This window comes from Ctenocephalides felis, unplaced genomic scaffold (genome assembly GCF_003426905.1).
Source record: "Ctenocephalides felis isolate EL2017-DRISC unplaced genomic scaffold, ASM342690v1 CF-g0.4_SCAFFOLD_00984, whole genome shotgun sequence".
NCBI lineage: Eukaryota > Metazoa > Arthropoda > Insecta > Siphonaptera > Pulicidae > Ctenocephalides > Ctenocephalides felis.
In genome coordinates, this window is record NW_020537138.1 from 12114 (window position 1) to 34962 (window position 22849).

At 31.5% G+C, this 22849-nt stretch overlaps 2 protein-coding genes and 1 pseudogene across 2 annotated transcripts; all 3 read left to right on the forward strand.

The window, feature by feature from the left end:
- Positions 1–454: 454 nt before the first annotated feature.
- On the forward strand, positions 455–841 carry LOC113365405 (gastrula zinc finger protein XlCGF46.1-like). Its single transcript, XM_026606975.1, has one exon. The coding sequence runs from the start codon at positions 455–457 to the stop codon at positions 839–841; it is 387 nt and encodes a 128-aa protein (XP_026462760.1).
- Positions 842–1850: 1009 nt separating this feature from the next.
- LOC113365406 lies at positions 1851–9549 on the forward strand (annotated as a pseudogene).
- Positions 9550–11005: 1456 nt separating this feature from the next.
- On the forward strand, positions 11006–21745 carry LOC113365407 (toll-like receptor 7). The gene is made up of 3 exons (XM_026606976.1): positions 11006–11049; positions 16497–16549; positions 18714–21745. The coding sequence occupies exons 1-3, from the start codon at positions 11006–11008 to the stop codon at positions 21743–21745; spliced, it is 3129 nt and encodes a 1042-aa protein (XP_026462761.1).
- The last annotated feature ends 1104 nt before the right edge of the window (positions 21746–22849 follow it).

Sequence of the window (22849 nt, forward strand, 5' to 3'; positions counted from 1 at the left end):
GTATTAGGCGTTCTTGAGACGTACACAATATGTAATAATTTAAATAATTGCAGGTATAAGTTTGTTTAAAGATACCAATTTGGCCATCACAGTTTGAGGATTCTTTGCGTGTGAACAATTCTAACATGGCGGCAATGTGGCCAACATTGACGATTATTTTGACGTACAAAATAAACTTTCTATTATTTACATTACATTAAAATAGACATTATACATAAATGGAGTAATTTATAAAAATAAAAGTAATTTATAAAAATATTCCTGTTGAGATGATAAGATTGAAGATGATTATCAAAACATTTCTTTCTAAAATGTTACGACGGGAAAAATTCCTAACCTTATGCTGCAAGTATCACCTTAAATTAGTTAAATTTAATATCATTGATTAAAATACATGATTAATTAGTACACAACTGTTTTCTCTGTTATAATCAGGTATCTAATATATCTAATAATGTCAGAAGAAAAAACTACCTCGATTAAAATTGAACCACTAGAATATTCAGCAGAAGATCCTCAAAATGAAGAGGATATTAAGTCTGAATCTTGTTCAGAGAATGGAGAAACATGTCTGGAAAGATTTATGAATTCTAAAATAACTGTAGAGGAAGAAATCAAACAGGAATTAATGCAGGCTCCTATAAACCCTTTCGTATGCACAATATGTGATAATGCATTTGCTTTAAGACACCATTTAGATCGACATATTATTGCTCATAACAGAGAACTGCCAATTCATGCCGGAGAACTTCTTTTGAAGTGCAAAATATGCAACAGAGACTTCCATTCATCAAAAGGTTTGAAACGACATATGTACACTCATACAACATATTGCTCATAACAGAGAACAGCCAATTCATTCTGGAGAACTTGCTTGCAAATGCAATATATGTAACAGAAACTTTCGCTCACCAAAAGGTTTGAAACGACATATGTTCACTCATACTGGAAAACAGCAACATATCTGCAAAATATGTGATAAAACATTCACACGATTGATTCGATTAGAGAAACACATGCTTATTCATTCTGAAGATCTTCCTTATAACTGTGGAATATGTAACAAACTATTTCGTTCCGTATATAGTTTAAAAAAACATATGACTAATCATTCTGGAAATTTTCTTCAGAAATGTGGAATATGCAATAAATCATTAGCACAATCTGATGCTTTAAATGCACACAAGTTTATCAATTCTAGAGAATTTCCTTATCAATGTGAAACATGTAGCAAATCTCTTCATGCATCAAAAACTTTAAATAACCATAAAGCTCAAAAATATAAAGTACCTATATGAGAAGAGACACTTGGGTGCTCATGTGAAAGCCAGTGAAATATTTATAAACGGTTATTTCTGTAAACCTGCTCTAATTATTGTGATTATTCTAGTATTGTTTAAATTGATGTACACATTTATATATTGATCATAAGCTTTTAGGACATACAAGCACTTGGTTGTGCATTATAATTAATTTAATTACAGATTTTTTAGTGATATCAGTTCATGCAACTTGCCTCAAGGCAAAATGCTACTTACATCTAGTAGTTTTAGTTAAATTATATATCGATTTTATTAGCAATAATATGTTATTTAATGTCTCTTACTGTGATTGTTAATTTTAAATTTGCCTCATTTACAAATTTTCGTTATATTGTTCTTGTGTTGGCAGCATGTATACATTACGATTTTCATTGTTATGACATGACAGAATTGGCATCACTGGAAGGCTTTTGATATCAACATTCAACAAGACGTTTGTAACCTAGAAGCAAACTTTGCAATAATAATGTTTAATAAATTTATTTTTTAATATTAAATTTGTATATTTAAGTTTTAATTTAGTCAAAAATGAAGAATGAACGTTCAGTGGATAATTCCAGACCGTTTAAATTATAAGTAGTCTATCAAGTTTTCATTTGCAGGTGTTTAGATATATAAATTCATTAAAAATATTTATTTTACAGCTCATCAAATATTAAGTTTGACTGGTATTAGCTTCGAGAGGAAGAGCATAATTGTAAATATTAAATACAAATAATTTTCACTTTATTTTATCAAACTACAAAAATTTGTGTACTCATTTTTATAATAGGGCTTCGTGGAATTGACAATAGTACCTTTGAAAGACAATTTGAGAAGCATTAAACTAAATGCTAAGCAATGTAGAATTTATAGAGTCACATTAGGCGATTGTGAGGCTACTTTTCAATATTTTGATCCCTTTTTGGATATCTGCAAAAATGATTCAAAGACGTAAGTTGTTCTATGTTTTTACCCATAATTATCAATTTCTACTAGTAGGATTGTTGATAAATATCCTTTCTATTACCAGGAGGTCTTTGGAGGTATTTTCCAAGTGTCACTTAGCGGCTGCTCAAAATATAGATCCTGATTGTAATGCAGGAGAATTATTTATCAATGTGTCCCATGAAGCAAGCCATCTCATTGGTGAAGGTAGAGGTTTAAGAGTTGGAATAGAATTTTCTTTAGAGCAACCTCAAGGTGGCTTGCATTTTGTTGTGCCTGAAACTGAAGGCACCATGGAAGAGGTTTGTGAAAGAAAATCACAATATAACTGGCAGTATTTTTATGATTGTTTTTTTGGAGGGCAGCTCATATGTACACCTATGCACATGAAAACTCATCAAGACTCTGGTTTCCTTGCGTGTATTCTTATGCAGAGCCTTGTACTTGGAGTCTTGAGTTTACTGTTGACGCAGCAATGACAGCTGTCTCTTGTGGTGATCTTGTAGAAATTACTATGACGCCTGATATGAGGAGGAAGACTTACCATTATGTTTTAAATACTCCTGCTTGTGCTCCTAATATTGCTTTAGCTGTTGGGTATGGACTAGATATATCAATATTGTATTATTTATCAATAACTTTGTGCTTTTTTTTTCATACTAGACCTTTTGAAACTTATGTGGACCCCCATATGCACGAAGTGACCCACTTTTGTCTACCACAACTAATGCCATTATTGAAGAACTCTGTTCGATATATGCATGAAGCTTTTGAGTTTTATGAGGAAACTTTAGCTACAAGATATCCATATCCTTGTTATAAGCAAGTTTTTGTTGATGAGGTGAATAAAGTTTCTTTAGAATTTAATTTAATTCATAGATTGTAAAATAAATCCCCTTTTATTCTTTTAGACTGTTCAAGATGTAGCGGCCTACACTTCATTCCATAGCTATAATTGATCAAACTTATATAACCAGGAAAGCAATGTCTCAAGCAATAGCTGAACAATTCTTTGGCTGCTTCATTACTATGCAGAGCTGGTCTGACACCTGGCTCAATAAAGGAATTGCTGAATATCTATGTGGGTTGTACTCGAAGAAGAATGTTTTGGAAATAATGATTACAGAGAGTGGGTTAGACAGGAATTGTTGGATGTAAGTAACAGATTATGTTGTCATATTACTTTGATGTATTATTTTACATTGTTGGTGTAATGAAAAAAAAACAAGTGCATGTCAGATTGAATTTTACGGTTTATTAATATTGCATGAAAAGCTTACAAAAGTGTACAGATAATTAAATAATTGCTTACAAAAAACCATACATAATCGAGACTCTAATGTGCGTTTGTGGAATCAAAAAATGTCTTACATTTCAATCAAGATATAGAAGCGAATATGGAATCGGACAGTAAACCATCAGAAATCCCAAAACTACGAAAGACCGTTATTGGATCCAGCAAATACAGCAAGATACCTCGCGAAGAAGGTCGGACCAATATGTTTACATCGGAAAAGGTCTCGCTGCGTTCAACTTCATCAGTTTCTGACTCAAGACAGGAAGTAATATCATCTAGTAATAGTGCATCTACAAGCCTCACTCAACCACATTCTGATGTCAAGAAACCTCCTAATTCATGGCAAGTAGTGAATTTCAAAAAAAGAAAAACTTCATTTGAACCCTTAGGAATAGATGTCAAAATTCAAAACAGATTTTCGGCCCTTTCAACAATAGAAACAGCTAATGATGACATCTCAGTTAAACCGGCTCCAGTCAGTAAGCCCCCTCCAATATTTATTTACGGAGTTGACGATATTAATGTTATGTCTAATCAATTAAATGAAATAATTCCGCACGATCAATATTTCCTGAGAAGTTTAGCTAACAATACATTTAAAATTCTATGTAATTCTGTCGACCATTTTCGAACTTTATCCAGACATCTAAAAGAAACTAATGCCGTATATCGTACATATCAATTGAAAGAAGAGAAGGCTTATAGGGTTGTTCTTAGAAATGTACACTTTTCAACAAGCACAGATGCAATTAAATTAGAACTATTAAAACAGGGTCATGTCGTACGTAATATCCTAAATATTAGACATAGAATAACAAAAGAATAGCTAGCTATTCATACGTCCTATCATCTTTTATCGATATTATCGAAAATTTTAGAAAGACTTTTGTTGCAGAGATTGTCAGAAGATCATCCGAATGATAGTTGGATTCCTCACCATCACTTTGGCTTCAGAAAAAATCACTCTACATTCAACAATGCAACAGAACGGTGTCTCGTATTCTTGAAGCCATGAATAGAAAGGAACACAGTGTAGCCGTATTCTTAGATGTCAGTCAGGCTTTTGATAAGGTTTGGCACTCAGGACTCCTATATAAAATCAAACAACTTTTCCAAACTACTTCAATATCTTAAGCTCATATTTGCTTAATAGAAAATTAGAATCATAATTAAAGATGTGACTTCGAGCATCAGAAATATAGAATGCGGGGTACCACAGGGCAGTGTGAAGCCCTGTACTTTATCTTCTTTTCACAAACGATATGCCCACAGATGATCTTCTAACCATATGCACTACACGCCGATGACATAGCAATTTTTTCATGCAATTCCGATATTAGAACAGCAACTTGTCAGTTACAAAATTATTTATCTAGTCTCGAAAAATGGTTTTTAGATTGGAATATCAAAATCAATATCGAAAAATCACAGCACATAATTATTTCTCTAAAACATCACAACAGTCCACCTATCATCATGAACAATTCAATAATTCCACTATGCAATTCTGTTAAATATTTAGGCATGCACATTGATTCGAAATTGACATGGAGAACGCACATTGAATATAAAAAGAAACAAATCCAACTGAAAGTAAAAGATTTTTACTGGCTTTTTGGGAGGAAATCTGAAATCTCTCTCGATAACAAGGTACTTTTTGTATAAAACAATCATAGTGCCCATTTGGACTTATGGAATCGAACTATGGGGTTGCTCATGCAAATCTAACATAAACATCATTCAAAGGTGCCAGAATAAAATTCTGCGTATCCTTATTAATGCGCCTTGGTATATTTCGAATTTTGCCTACATAAGGATTTGAAATCTCAACAGTCAACGAAATGATCAAGATTAGAAGTTCATCTTTCAACAATAAATTAATCCAGCATACAAATCCTACAATTCAAGCGATTCACAGACCGATAAGAAGATTGAGCAAGAAATGGCCTTCCGATCTACCAAACACCTAGCCCAATGTCTGCACGCGTCCTGACGTAGTACGCGGCATACATCATCACGTCATCTTTCATTTATGTTATTATTTTTGTATTACTGTTTTAATTTAATTTTTATTTCAACTTTTTCATTTTATATTCAATGTATTGCATTTTTTGTTTTTTTTTGTATTTTTTTTTTTTTGTAAATAAGACATTAAAGTCTTGATTAACAAAAATAAATTGTAACAAAAAAAAATTTTACATTGTTCTGGCTTTTAGGTTGTGGCTTATGAAGAACAGTATGGTGGTATAGTTTTGGATCCCAGCCAAGCGCCTGCACCTCTTCCTGTTGCCGCTGCCTCTGGCACATCTCCTGTAACAGGTGCTGGAGGGCCCCAAGGACGAGGAGGCAATCACCATGCTACAGTGGCTCAAAATAATGGACAGAATGTACACCATTTCCCTACCAGAAGTCTGCATACTATGTCACCAAAGTATATACAGGTATATGATCACACACATTTTATTAATGTTGGATGCATTTATTAATGCATTTTTTAGGCAATGAGAAAAAAGGCTCATTTAGTCATTAGAATGTTGGAACATCGGATTGGTCAAGAATTACTGCTGCAAGTGTTTAACGAACAATTAGCTTTGGCTACGAATGCTTCTACACAGAAAATTGGTAAAATACATTTAATTAACTTATTACATATTATGATTTTTGTTTATATTCTTATATTTAAGGCAGTGGATTATGGCATCATATGCTAATTTCTACAAATGTCTTCACAAAAGCTATATTTACTGTTACCGGCAAAGATATGGCTGTTTTTGTTGATCAGTGGGTGAGGACTGGTGGACATGCCAGATTTTCGCTGACATCAGTTTTTAATAGGAAAAGGTAATAATCAGAAATCATGCCATCTGTTTCTGCATTAATTAAAAAGTAAATGAATTTTCTCAATTTAATTCCTTTTAGAAATACTGTAGAGTTGGAAATGGACAGGATGCAGAGTCAAAGAGGTATTAGAAAATTGTGGTCCATTGCTAGTTACTTTGCAAGAACTTGATGGAACTTTTAAACATACTTTACAAATTGAAAATACAGTTGTTAAAGCTGACATTACTTGTCATTCCAAGAGTCGTAGAAATAAAAAGAAAAAGATTCCTTTGTGTACAGGAGGAGAAGAAGTTGATATGGATTTGAGCGCTATGGAGTAAGTAAAGTAAAGTTATATTTTTGGCTTTTATATCCATATTGATATATTTTTTCTTTTACAGTGATTCTCCAGTTCTCTGGATTCGCCTGGATCCTGAGATGACTCTTCTTACTTAGATCAACTCAAATCGACCAGCCAGATTACCAATGGCAGCAGTGTCAGTTGAGACATGAGCGCGATGTTATTGCTCAGATGGAAGCGATTGATGCATTGGTACGCTACCCAACTCCTGCCTCGCGAATGGCTTTGACTGTCACTATTGAGAATGAACAAGCATTTTATAAAGTTCGATGCAAAGCTGCTGACAAAGGTGAGAACAAATATATTAGTGCGAGATGGAATTAAATGTATTACATGGTTTTAGGTGGCCAATGCAATGGTTTTCACTTGGGCAGGGCCTCCAGCCATGTTGGCTATTTCAGAAAAATGTTTGGGTCTTTTTCAGCTGCTCATCATTCGGCAGAATAATTTTACTGATTTTCAACACTATTTCCTCAAAAACTATACCTGTTGCAATGGCAGGTGAATGACATTCAAAATTGTTTTCAAAACAATATTTGTGATTGTCATAAATGTATCATCAAGCCGTAATGGGGTGATAGTATTGACTAACTGTCCTGGAAAAGATTAAACAAAAAAATATCTCAAGTTATTTGAAAATTATGAGCTTTTAAGTACAAATTAGAGCTTTGGTAAAATTGTGACCATTTTTCGTATATCGTATTACTTTTCTTCATTTATACTTTTAATTTATTCATGACAAGTTAGGTCAATACTATCACCCTGTTTGGGGCAGGCGAGATGACTTGAAACAAACTTTCAGATGTAGTAGAGACAGATAGAGACCCAGGGGTCAGACATGCTCTCGTTAGAATGCTAATTGATAAACCGCCTTTTGTAACAGGCATAGGTGGGATACGAAGGATTTGGTAGAAAGAATTTGGAATAATATCAAGTAAGATTAGATTTGTATATAATGCATAACTCTGCAACGGTTAATGTTTATTTATATTTTTAGTGGCATGTTGTCTCATGATACAAGATTACGTTGTGATCTGGTAGATTTATATTTTGCATTGTATGGATCTAGAAGACTCAATGTCTTCAAAGCAATGAAATGTCTAACTTGGTTAAACCTCAACGAGTATCAAATTCTAGGCCTAGTTAGGTCCACATTTTGGAGAGAGAGGTAAAATAAATAAGCATTATCTCTTAAAGCAAATTGCTGGAACTTCATATATAGTATTTAAAAGTTTTAAAAGCTTTTAGAATATTTTGATTTTTTTATTATTTATATTTTTTGAAAACCTATAGATATTGAAAGCACTGAACCCTACTTTCCTAAAAACAATCATTTGCTCCAGAAACCGCTAGCCTTCCCAAAAATTACATAATAATACTAATTTTTCTCTATTTTTTAGTCAAAGCACCATTTCACCACCTCCATGGCTACTTCAACAATAACCAAACCCAGTTACAATCCTCGCCCTTGATGTCATCTCATGACATGGACATATCAATGTCCAGTGGGCATCTGAAGAGACCTCCTCCAGAATCACAAGATGTTCGTGGTCAGATGTTCGTGGTATGAAACATTAAAAGCGAATGAGATGAAATCGAACAAGATGTTCGTGGTCTGCATAACATTAAAAGCGAATGAGATGAAATCGATAAAAAGCCTGTTAAGAGGGAATGTTTGGACATGGATGACCAACTTGGAAGACAGATTCTTGATTATTCTGATATGCACGAGGTTAAAATTTAAGGTATAATAGATTCTGATAATAATCTTTATGCATTTAATTGATCATGTTCTTTCATATATATTTTTTGTTTAATAGAGTGAATTAGAAAGTGATAAAAATATTGAATTCTATGAGGCAAAATGTAGCGCTGCCTATTGATCGAAAACCATTTAAATGTTGTTTTGTGATTAAATTTCACATCTATTAAGAGAAATTCCAAAGAGTTCATAAAATTCATAGGATCTTGACATTTTCAAACAACTAACATAATTTTCAGACAATTTGCAAACTTTTTATGCATTTTACAACATTTGAATATATTCTACAACATTTTAAACAATTTACATTTTCAGTAAATTTGCAACATTTTAGGCAATTTGTTTGCGTATTTTATAACATTTTGTTAGTATTTACAACATTTGAACAGTATCCATAACATTTTCAAACAAATTACAACATTTTCAGGCAATCTGCAATATTTTTAGACATACTACAACAATATGCAACATATTTGAACAAATTATGCCATTTGGAGACTATTTATAATATTATTAGACTATCTATGACATTTTGAACCATTTATTTATTTATTTATTTATTTATTCATAAGTAAGCCGTAATCAATAATAATAGATATTATTTCCGGCTCTTGTCAAGCTTATTCATAGTTAATATTAAAAGGATAGTAATTTTATAATAATCATAGTAGCTGCACGAATTTCGCTTCTGAAAAAAAAGAGCTGAAAAAAAGCATTCAAACATTAAATACAATGTTCGTCATCAAGTTCATCATATTAAAGTCTATTTGACCACCAGTCAGCTCCAAAATTCTTGCACAAGGTTGAAAGTTATACTCATTTAAAACCGTAAAAATCTCTTCAAATCAATCTTCTCGATATGCTAATATTTTTATTACCACTGTAGATGAAAAAGAAGAACAAGGATAAAAAGAAACACAAACATAAGCATAAACACAAGCACAGCAAAAAGGACTCTTCAGGACAATCTATTAAAAAGCACCATAGTCATGATGGCAGCGGACAGCATACAAAGACACATCTATCAAGTGTTCTCGAACAGGATAACCAGGAACTCTAAGCAGTGTTAGCTCAACGTCAAGCCCTGGTTCAAATTCACAAGACGTTTTTTGAGATATTTGTGATGAGGTAATTTATATAATTTGAATTATTCATATATATATATATTTCAAAGTAACTAGCAGCCCATTCGTCGAAATAAAAAGGTATAAAGTGTAAATACTTTTATTTATACGTTTCGACACAAGATGCGTGTCATCATTCAGCAACTACAACAATTTGAAAATTTTATTACTAATATAAACAACAATATAGATTAATTGTATTGTATTGTATTGTTGTTTATATTAGTAATAAAATTTTCAAATTGTTGTAGTTGCTGAATGATGACACGCATCTTGTGTCGAAACGTATAAATAAAAGTATTTACACTTTATACCTTTTTTATTTCGACGAATGGGCTGCTAGTTACTTTGAAATATGTTTCAACGTCGAAAAAACTATCAAAATATATATATATATATATATATATATATATATATATATACATACATATATAATCTGTGTGCATGTGTGTTGTGTGGGTGTAAACATTAAGAAAAATATATCAACAATAGGCTTTTTTGGTAATTCGTATATATATGCATATACAGAAAAATATTAATAGACAACTGACAACATCTTCAGACAACTGACAACATTTTCATGAAATTCAAAACATGTTAATATAATTTACAACATTTTCAGGCAAGTGTTGACATTTTCATACAATTTGCAACAATTTCAGATAATTGTCGATATTTTCATAAAATTTAAAACATATTTAGAATATTTACATCATTCTCAAACAAATTACAACATATCCATACAACTGTCGACATTTTCATACAATTTACAACAGTTTCAGACAATTAGAGCATCTTCAGACAAACAGCAATGCTTTCAAGCAACCTAAAACATTTTCATATCTTCTACAACATTTTAACACAATCTGCAACACTTCCACACAACCTAGAACATTTTGAGACAATAGAAAATACTTTCATGCATTTTACAACATTTTTATAACATCTGCAACATTTTTATACAAATAACAATCTTTTTATTCCCCACTGTGAGATAATGCAACCTTGCTGGGAAGTAAAATGCCATTGGTTTCGTATTAATATATTTTATTTATAAATTTTATAAAATGAGAATATTTCCATTTCATTATTTTTTATAAAACAAGTAATATCATAAATAACAATTTTATTCGCTGTTAACAACATAACTGACATCTTTAATGCAAAATACAGCCCTGCAAACCGGGCAAGTGCATTTCTGCAGTAGCCACGTACTGCTTTGCTGGAGGTCCTATCAATGAGCAAACCATCGAGCCATGCACTCATCGCACCACATGGGGTCACATAGACAGGACACACAAGCATTTGGTGTCTCATTGTTAACATTTTTGCCGTTGCGGCGATTTCTAATTCCATCTTGAGCATTGTTGGCTTCAATTTCCTCATTCGATGATGATAAGTGATACTGTTTTTGGAGTTTCACATTTGATGATTGTTGCATGCATCCCATGCAGGAATCAGGAGCCTGGGAGAGGGAACAATAGTTGTAACTAGGTGTGAGTGGCATGTAAGCTTTAAGGCAATCGATATATTAATTTAATAGTAATTTTTAAGTACACATTGTTGTTGTAGGACATTACAATGTGTTAAACAGTTGCTACAATGTGTTAAGCAGTTGAAGATGCTCTAATTTCAACATCGAACAAAAAAATCTATACTATATATATATATATATATATATATATATATATATATATATATATTAGGGTGGTCCTTAAAATGGTCATTTTCGAATTTCTTTGCTCCCAGGGGCTCAAATGGTTCCAAATCGATAAAAAACAATTCTCTGAAAGTTTTGGCTCTTAATATTAACGTTTAGATAGAGCGCAATTCAATCAAAGTTTGTATGGAAAGAGCATGGAGAAAATTTTGAAAATAAAAAAAAATGTTTTAGGTATAACTTAGCGACAAATGAATGAGTTTTATTTATTCATTAGTTCGCTAAATTACATCTAAAAACCATTTTTAAAATTTTTGAAAATTTTTCCATGCTATTTCCATACAAAACTTTGATTGAATTGCGCTCTATCTAAATGACAATATTAAGAGCTAAAACTTTCAGAGAATTGTTTTATATCTATTTGGAACCGTTTGAGCCCTTGGGAGCAAGGAAATTCGAAAATGACTATTTTAAGGACCACCCTAATATATATATATATATATATATATATATATATATATATATATATATATATATATATACATATACCAGCACATTTAGAAAAAATATTGTAGATTATCAATAAAGCTGATTTCTTTTAAACGAGATTTACATAACTAAAACTATGTTTAATTTTTCAGAAGAAACTTTTGATGGAACAAATCTCAAACACAAATGGGCATGAACACGAAGGAATATTTATTGTACAAGGAGCAGTCTTCTCTTTATTATGGTAATTATAATAATAAAAATATAATGTATTTTTGTATATTTTCTATTTAAGTTTAATATGACATATTAATATATAATGCTACTACCTATATAAGGGTTTTGAAAAATGCAAAGCTGTTTATTGCATCTAGGGATGATTATGTGAAATTGATTCTCACATTTAAATCAATTTATAAAGTATACTGTTACAAATACAACAAATGGATTCAAAACGTTTTCATCAAAGTACATAATTATTTAGTTGAAATAATGCAGCATTAAATTGGATCAGCCTTTAATGTGGATGTGTACAGTATTTTGAGTATCATTGCATCTTTTTCTAAAGAAACAATTCTTTTGTACACATTGTATTGCAAACGTCGGATATTGAAGTTAATTTATATTAAGTCATAATCCTAAACTTATTTTGGCTTTGCCTTTCTGTTATTCTTACGGTTCACTTATTAAGAATTAACATATGAAGAAGGGACATATTTTAGGTGAAAGCTAAGGTTATTTGATAATTATTATGTATACTTTGGAGAAAATTACATTAGTTATGATACAAAATAGAAACAATTTGAACATAATTTATAACTAATTCAAGTGTTGTATAAGTGTAAATGTTCTGACATAAAAAATAACTAGTTGTCATATTGCCTTAAGAAAAGTTGCATTAACTTTCCTTGAAAATAATCAGCTGAATCAATAAGAAATCTATCTATTATTTTACAAGATATTTAATAGAAGCAAAATATTAACACTTTGATAATAAAATATTTAACTAAATCAAGTATTGCATAAGCGTAAATAACATAGACATAAAAAATTAATTAGTCATATTGCCTTAAGGCAAGTTGCATGAACTTTCCTTAAATGTGGAATTGATCGGCTGAATCAAGAATATATTCTTGATATATAGTTTGTGTAAGGCAATTGATGACAGAAACATTTTATCAATTCAAACATAGAATACAAATAATTTAAATATTATTAATTTTGTTTTTATAATATCCCATAAAATCAATATTACAATATATATTTTTAAAAACAAACAAAATATTTGTATCAAATGAAAGTGGCGTTTCATTTTATTGCATTTTTAGTCTGTAATTAATAATTTAGTCTGTAATTCAATATAAAGAAAGATTCCTTTGTGTACAGGAGAAAAAGTTGATATGGATTTGAGCGCTATGGAGTAAGTAAAGTAAAGTTATATTTTCTGCTTTTATATTCGAGAAAACATAAAATTAGAGAATCGGATTTTTTTATGAAAACATAAACTTCTCTTTCGGGAAGTTAATAAATTGACTTATAAAATATGCAATTTTAATATTCGAGTAGATCTTTTAGCTTAGATTGTGTTCAGTACACTAAATTTATTTCACATGTTTCATTGTTATTTAAAAAAAAAAAAAAAAAAAACTGCTCAATATAAAACTGGTTAAAGTGGCGGAGCTAATCGGCGCTCAACAATTTATACGTATCGGAATTTTTGTGCAACTTGCCTTAAGGCAAAACAACACTTACAACTAGTTTATTTAATCAATCAAAGACCAAATAAGTAGAAATAATTTTTAAATTACGATAATTAAACCATAAACTAAGCACAAAATCGTAATATTTTTTGACGTTGAGTGTACACAATACTTGCGTAATGGCGGCAAATTCAAAACTACAAACTTAAAGACTTAATTTACACTTTAAAACGCATAAAAACTATCTATTATCAATAAATATCAATATTATATAAACAAAATATGTATCTATTATCATTAAATTTATTTATAATTCTTTTACTCAATTTATTTATCGAAATGATTTATCTGTTCGTCGCTCGTCGTTCTCGTGTTCGTGCATGTTCGTTTCGTTCTTTTGCAAAATGGTTGCCAGATGATGGATGTGCTCCTTACGTTGTGTTATAATATTTTAAATAATTTAGTAAATACATTGCAACAATATTTAAAATATATATCAAAGTGTTTATTAACTGTTGGAGAATATAAATATAAATATTAATGTCGATGCCACGGGTGGTGAATATTTATAGTGTTTTTGGACGCGAAAAGTTTTGCTATCGGTCTCGTGTATGGCGGTGTCGTTAATCGGTAAGTAGAAAAAGAATTTATTTCTAATATTGTTTAATGAATATATAATGGAGACTAACAAGTATTGTTTATTAATAATGAAATACAACTTTGTGTGTAACGTCCGAATAATTTTGATATTTACGATAAGTTTTTGTCTTTGTGCATGCCGCACATGCAAGAGAACACGTGCGTATAGTTAGCTGCACAAGTACCTAGCAGCAAAATAATTTCAAGGTCATTTGTCCTTTGGCTATATGGCCTATGTTTAAAACTTAATTTTACTGTCTGAATTGTTAAAATATTGCTATAAAGTCAATTAAATCTTAATGTTTTAGGCTTTTCTAGTTTTTTTGACATAAATATCTTAAACATAATTATCTGACAGCATTATTTTCCATTGTTACCAACATCCCACAGTCGGTGCTGGCGATTCTGCTGTTGATAATGCAAATAAAATTACATATATTACACAAGTGCTCAATTATCAACTCAATAAATAAAATTGATGAGAATAATAAAAAATGTGAAGCAAAAATATAGTGTTTCGTGTTGATTTCAAGGAATTTACAACAAATTCTTTCGCTGTGTTTGAGAGGTTATTATGTCTGCTGCTAGAACTTTTTGATAGAAATAATCCATCAAATTTTACATTAATGATACTAATGTTTCCTTATTAACTCAATAAATATAAATGTCAAAGAAAAATATAGTGTTTCGTGTTGATTTCAAGAAATTTACAACAAATTCTTTCGCCGTGTTTGAGAGGTTATTAAATCTGCTGCTAGAACTTTTTGATAGAAATAATCCATCAAATTTTACATTAACGATACTAATGTTTCCTTATTAACTCAATAAATATAAATGTAAAGCAAAAAGTGTTTAAAGTTATATATACAAAGTTAACAATGAAACTGTAAACATAGTGAACAATGAAACTGTTTATTACATTATATTATTTTATATTTATTTTTATACAATTATTCTATACAATATTATATTTAAAATTAAACAATTCAATTATTTAATAATTGTAATATTCGCACAAATGAATTTTTGGTATTGACACAAAATATTTTCCAGTAACATATGGCAAATTAAGGCACTTTTTTTTAATTTGCTGTGCGGATATTACAACATCATTACTATTGTTGTCATTTAAATGATATAAATACATATGAAAAATCGTATAATCACATGCACTCACAAACAATGGCTTATAATACAATTTGATTTAAATCATGAATATGCTGAAAAAATAATAGAGAAATATCAGTGCCCATACAAAGATTGTCTGGAGCGCTATTACAAATAATAAAATCTTTATATTTTATTTTTATCTGTCCATCTCTTCCATGCTGCATATTTGGATATCTCTGTTCATTAGCAAACATTGCTTCAAGCATCTCCTCTTCAGCCATTCTGTTGACCAGCTGGTGGATAGGTTTCGGCGAGTTCTGCAGCTTACCTTGTACCTTCTTGAAATAGCTTTCAAAAGGAAATCAGCTGAACCGATCTAAGCTACATTTGAAATTCATCACATCAGCCGGAAGATGTATCAAATTGTGGGTGTTGTAAGTCATCGGGCCAGATCTATATAGCCTTGAATATTCATTCACAAAATTAGTGAGAAATCTGTTTACTGTATCGTTTTTCTCGATGCACATCTCTGGGTCGCACAAAATTCTAATCTCCAAACTAAGTTGTATGAAATTGATGTACTTATTCCTTTCCAGTACAGGTTGTAAAACTATGGGTCCAAAATATAGCAGAACCAACCTGAACTCGTTGGCCTTCCAATGGTTAACATCTTTAGGAGATCTTGGTAACCTAGAAAACTCAGTAGTTACACATTTTTTATAACTTACCAAAAATTCACTTACCCTTTCAGTCGCTTTGTTATCTAATTGGACATCTCTCGAACCTTTCACCCACAGACTTAACAATCTTTTGGTGACACCTAAACACACGAGATGCATGTAGTCCAATGCCATCTGAGATACCATGCCAATTTTAAGCTGCTCTAAAATAGAATCTCCTGTGTGATGCCCTGGATGCAATCTCAATCAAAATGATTCATTCGTTCTCAATTGTGAATGTGTGTTGTTTAAAACAACATGTGTTTCATATATATTTACGTTTATCTTTATAAACTTATTTTATTGCATCTACATTATGTATTACTTATTTCACATTTATATTTATTGAGCTAATAAGGAAACATTGGTATCAAAAATGTAAAATTTGATGGATTATTTCTATCAAAAAGTTCTAGCAGCAGACATAATAACCTCTCAAACACAGCGAAAGAATTTGTTGTAAATTCCTTGAAATCAACACGAAACACTATATTTTTGCTTCACATTTTTTATTATTCTCATCAATTTTATTTATTGAGTTGATAATTGAGCACTTGTGTAATATATGTAATTTTATTTGCATTATCAACAGCAGAATCGCCAGCACCGACTGTGGGATGTTGGTAACAATGGAAAATAATGCTGTCAGATAATTATGTTTAAGATATTTATGTCAAAAAAACTAGAAAAGCCTAAAACATTAAGATTTAATTGACTTTATAGCAATATTTTAACAATTCAGACAGTAAAATTAAATTTTAAACAAATGACCTTGAGATTATTTTGCTTCTAGGTACTTGTGCTGCTAACTATACGCACGTCAAGAGAACAGGGTTATGTATTTCACGTTTTTAAAAAACGCATTTATTTTTGTATGAGTTACTTATGTATATTTGTTCAAATATTTAAATTGTGTAAGTAAAGAATTGTTTTATACGTTTTTTTTGCATAATGTCCGTAAAATTTGACAAAAACCGTAAATTTTTGTCCAGCCGCCATTTTGTACAAAAACAAGGCTGTGTATTTTTTTTTGCAAGAAAATTATTTAACATTTAATTATTGTACAAGTTCCAAAAATTTATTAGTCAACATTGTTTTTGCAAATATAACAATGTATGGTATAACAATGTTTTAAATGCACAGATTTTTTTTTACATTTCACTCCTGCCTCGACAGCTTGGTATCAAGCAGCAGTAACAAATACTAAGACTAATTTATTTATTTAATGTAATAAAAATTACGAGAGTTTTATATACATACATAATATTATAATTTAAAAATTATGAAAATGTCCAGTCAAGTTTTAAACTTTATTCATGCCTTGGACAGTTTGATGTCAAGCCGATGTAAAAAAATACCTAAATTTCAAATAAGAATTACAAGAATTTTGTATACATGCGCTAATTCAAAAAATTATCATTTCCAGTCCGAAGTTCCAAATTCGACACACGTTTTAGACAGCCTGATATCAAGCAAACAAAACAAACAAAACTAAAACTTACTCAAGTAAAAATACAAAATTTGTACTAAAATAGTTGTGTCTAACAAAATTTGTACAAACTCAAAAATTAGTGTGTATCCTGTTTTGGTACTAAATTTTGGTTCCTGCTAACTAAATTTAGTATAAAGTACTAGTTTTTTTAGTACTTGAAAAGCCATTAAAACCTGCTTTACCAAAATTTGTACAAACTTATACAGTTTGTGCAAAAAAATTTATATAAATTCAAAAATTAGTGTGTGATACTAAAGTTTAGTTTTCGCTAACTAAATTTAGTATTAGTACTAAATTTTTTAGTACTTGGTAGTTAAAAATTGACTTAAACTTGCTTCACTAATTGTTTGTGCCACAAATTTGGTGCAAACTAAAAATCAGTGTGTGTATGCTGTTTTGATACTAAATTTGGGTTCCTGATAACTAAATTTAGTATTAGTACTAAATTTTTTAGTACTTCGTGGTTGAAAAACAATTAGATCCAGTATCGTTAGTGTGTTATGCAAAAAAAAACTTGGACTAACTATAAAAATTAGTGTTTTTGTCTAGAATTTTGTACGAAAATTTGTGTCAAGAGGACTAAATTTAGTATACAGTACTATTTTTTAGTACTAGTTAATTGAAAGTGAAAAAAATTAGTGTGTGTATCCAGAAATTTGTTTTTTGCAACAAAATTTACCTTAAAGAACTATTTTTGTGTCTACAAATTGCTAGTTGTACAAAAGTTGCATCTAGTGCTCGTGATACAAAAATAACAACAAAAAAGTGCTTTTTGCTTCAATTTTTTCATTTTCTCTCAAGTTGTGTCAACGTTCAATTAATCTTGTGGTCACAAAAAATATTCCAGGACCCTGAAAAAGTTTTTTGTCTGATCCTGGGAACAGTTTTTTTCCGACCTGCGTGAAATGTTTTCTTTTGTTCAACAAAAAACAGGTTTTCGTCAACAAAAAAAAGTTTTCTTTTTCGACGAGATGTATAAAGTGTCCAAAAGTTTTGTCCAAAAATTAGACAAAAGTGGTAACCAAAAGCTGTAGTTATGTGACTAGTGCTTAAAATAAAACATGAACAAAAAAAAATGTTAAAATCAAATAACAACAAATGATCAACAAAAAAGTTTTGGATTTGTTTTTATTTTATTTTCCCAAAGTTTTTTTTTAATTTGTGGTGATGTGGTGAACAAAAGTTGTGTGGTGACTTGTTTTTTGGATACAGTGACTCCAGGATTAACCAGGATACTAGATAGTATGATTAATTAAGTATATATTTTACTTTAAGTTTTGTTAAATTTTAGACAAAATGGCTACGCCCAAATTTTTTATCCTATTATTTTTTGTGGTACATGGTGTCCATTCTTTGTGTCAATACGAAAAGGATGAGACTACCAAAGTGTTATCCAAAACCCAAATGTCGTGTAAAATCAGGACGTTGGAACGTAGTTCCGAAAACTTTTCAAATTTAGGTGTCACCAGCCAAAAATTAGAAGTTTTGACCAAATTCAACATATCTTGTAACGAGATGTTGCTCTTCGAGAGCAACATCGGGGACGGTTTGTTCCTGATATTCCAGGCTTTAAACGAGTTGAATATAGAAAATTGTAAGTTTTTATTCTTACCTAAATTTGCATTTAACGGTTTGAGCCAACTTAAAAAACTATCAGTGAAATCTAATAACCAACTCTGGGGCGCTAATAAAAACTTGAACATATCCCAAGAGTCGTTCCAGGGTTTGAACGAACTCCAAAGCCTAAACCTGGCAGGTAATAATATAAATTTGTTGCAACAGAATACTTTGTGTCCTTTAAAATCTTTGCAGACTTTAAATTTGACTGATAATCGTATCAAATCTGCAAACGAGTTAGGGTTTTCTGCAGGTGCAGAACGTTGTTCTGGAGGCGAAGAATTGGTGACTTTGGATCTGAGTTACAACAGGTTGGCAAATATTGGTGATTTTTGTCAAATTTCGAAATTAAGGCGTTTGCAACAACTGCACTTGCAGCATAATAATATTACAGACGTGTCCAGTGAAAGTTTGATAGGTTTGACTAGTCTAAGGATCCTAAATTTGTCGTTCAACAAACTTGAAAGTTTACCAAATTTGTTGTTATTCAATTCAAGAGAAATCAGGGAGATTCATTTGCAAAACAATTTGTTATTCGAGTTACCCAAAGGTTTGTTTTATCGTTTGGAACAACTTTTGGTGCTTGATTTGAGTTCTAATCAACTGTCCAGCCATCATATTGATGAAAATATTTTTACAGGTTTGATCAGACTTATTGTTTTGAATTTATCCAACAACGCGTTGACACGTATAGACTCCAAAACCTTCAAAGATTTGTTCTTTCTACAAATTTTGGATTTAAAAAACAACTCCATCGGATACGTTGACGAAAACGCTTTCCTACCTTTGTACAACTTGCATACCTTAAACTTGGCTGAAAACAGGTTGCACCAAATCGATAACAACTTGTTCAACGGTTTATTTGTTTTAAGCAAACTGACTTTAAATAACAACTTGATCAACTCCATAGACATCAACGCTTTTAAAAATTGCTCGGATTTAAAACAACTCGATTTGAGTTCTAACCAAATCACCAGGATTCCTAAAGCAATCCAGGATTTGCAGATGCTTAAAAGTTTAGACTTGGGCGAAAACTTGATTGAAAATGTTGAGAACGACAGTTTCAAAAATTTAAACCAACTTACAGGTTTGAGGTTAATAGACAATCGTATAGGCAACTTGTCCAAACCAATGTTCCAAAATTTACCAAACTTGCAGGTTTTGAATTTGGCTAAAAACAAAATCCAGCAAATTGATAGGGATACTTTTGATGGTAACCAGAATTTAGAAGCTATACGCCTGGATAAAAATTTTCTAATGGACGTTGATGGTATTTTTTCAAGTCTGTTGAACCTACTGTGGTTGAATTTGTCGGAGAACAATTTGATTTGGTTTGATTACGCTTTTGTACCATTTAACCTAAAGTGGTTGGATATCCACAACAACTATATAGAAGTTCTGGGTAACTACTACAAAATCCAGGACAAGTTGAAACTAAAAACTTTAGATGCTAGTCATAACATATTGACGGAAATTTCTAACCTGAACATACCTGATAGCGTAGAATTATTGTTTATAAATAATAATTTTATTAGGAAAATCCACGCTAACAGTTTTTACGATAAAAAGTACCTAACCAGGATTGATTTGTACGCGAATGAAATCAAACAAATGGATTTGAATAGTTTGAAGTTGCCTAAGGTTTTGGAAAACTCTGGTGGCAAAACCAACACAGAAATTTACCTAAGTGGTAACCCTTTCCGTTGTGATTGCAGCATGGACTTTTTGCTGAATATAAATAATATTTCCAACAACGATTTGATAACGCACAGGTATCCCAAAATCATGGACTCGGAGAACATTGTGTGCAACGTTGAAAACAATGTAAGAACCAGCAAAACTTTACAACTAAAAACAATGAAATCCTCAAACTTCTTGTGCGAGTACAAGTCCCACTGTTTCGTCTTGTGCCATTGTTGTGACTTTTTTGCTTGCGATTGTGAAATGATATGCCCATCAAACTGCAAATGTCTAAACAATCTCAACTGGTCCACCAATATTGTAGATTGTGGAAGTTCTGCCAATAATGGCACCAGTAGTACAGAGATACCAAAAAATATACCCATTTACGCAACTGAAATTTATTTGGATGGTAATATTTTCCAGAAACTTGACAACCATGTTTTTATTGGACGCAAAAACTTGCAAAAGTTGTATTTGAACTCGAGCAACGTCGAGGTGATTAGTAATGAAACTTTTGCTGGTTTACTCAACTTGCAAACTTTGGACTTGTCTAATAATAAACTACAAGTGTTTAAGGGTTTTGAATTTGTTAACTTGGACGCGTTAAAAGAACTATATTTACAAAATAATCAGTTAACCCATATTGATAACACGACTTTCAAGGGCTTGACCAGTCTGGAGGTTTTAAGACTGGATGGCAACAAATTAGTCAACTTCGTTGACTTGAACATGAAAACCATGCAAAAAATTTGGCTAGGTTTAAACCAGTATGCATGCCGTTGCGAAAACTTGCAAAAAATCGCTAGTTTTGTCCAAAACAACCTGCTAAAAATCCAAGACTTATCCAATTTACACTGCGTTTCAGATGGCGTCATCCAACGTTTGAACATCGAATCCGACAAAAACGTTTGCTCAGAATTCTACGTCAAAAACAGTGAAATTTTACAAGACTACATCTACTTACTAGCCACTGTACTCATTCTATTCCTTCTAGTAATCTTCAGCATCCTAAGTATATTCTAAACATTCAGTATATAAAAAACAATGTAAACCTACTATGCTTTGTTATTAGAAAAAGTTTGAAAATCTGTCTGCACTCCAAATTTGGTGTCACCTTATTCGACCAACCAGAATTCGATAACTTGTTGTACGATGTAATGATTTTGTACAGTGAAAAGGATTTGGAGTATTTGCAGAAGTATGTTTTGGTGAATTTGAAGGATAAGTTTAAGATTTGTTTGTTGCATCGTGATGGACAAGGTACAAGTGTCCAAGAGAATTCTGAGAACTCCAAACGCCTAGTTTTGATTTTAACGCGCAACTTTTTGCAAACTGAGTGGATTAAACCGAATTAGAAATTTAAAAATCCAGAAACGTCTGGTAGTATTAAAGGACCAGAAACTACACATGCATGACCTGGATGAAGACTTCAAACCCTTTTTGAAGACTGCTAAAGATGTGAAATCCACTGATGATAAAAACTTTACAGAACGCTTGTTGTACAATTTACCGAAAGTTGGTAAGAATTTGCAGCAGCTGCAAAATCTGACAGCAACTACTCATACTTTAGAGAATAACACGACAACAGGTGCCATTAGGCAACAGAATTGTGTCAACGTAAACGCCAAGGCTGATATGTACGATTTTGAAAACTACGAGGAAAACAATTACTCGTCTGCGACGACTTGTACGCCTTCTCCAAAATTTGCCAAAAAGAACATGAGGAAGTTCCAGGAAAAGGAAAAACCTTACACGCAACGTCCAAATTCCTCAAATGCCACTGAACACATCTACTCCAGCATAGACTCGGATTATTCCACCTTAGAACGAAGAAATCTACGCCAAAATAACTTCGATCCAAATTTCGGTCAGCATCCTCCTAATTTTGGTCAACTGCCTCCGAATTTTGGACAAGTTCCTCCGCCTAATTTTGGGCAAATCGACCCTAGTTTGGTGGGTCAATTTACGCCCAATAGGGCGAATAGTCCTAATAATTTCTTGGATAGGCAGTCGCCCAATTTTATGAATCAGAATTTTAATCATAGTTTAAGACAGGCCAGTCAGAGGGGCAGGGGCGGTGATAATTCTAGGCATGTCCAGGCTTATCTGGTCTGAATTAAGGATAAA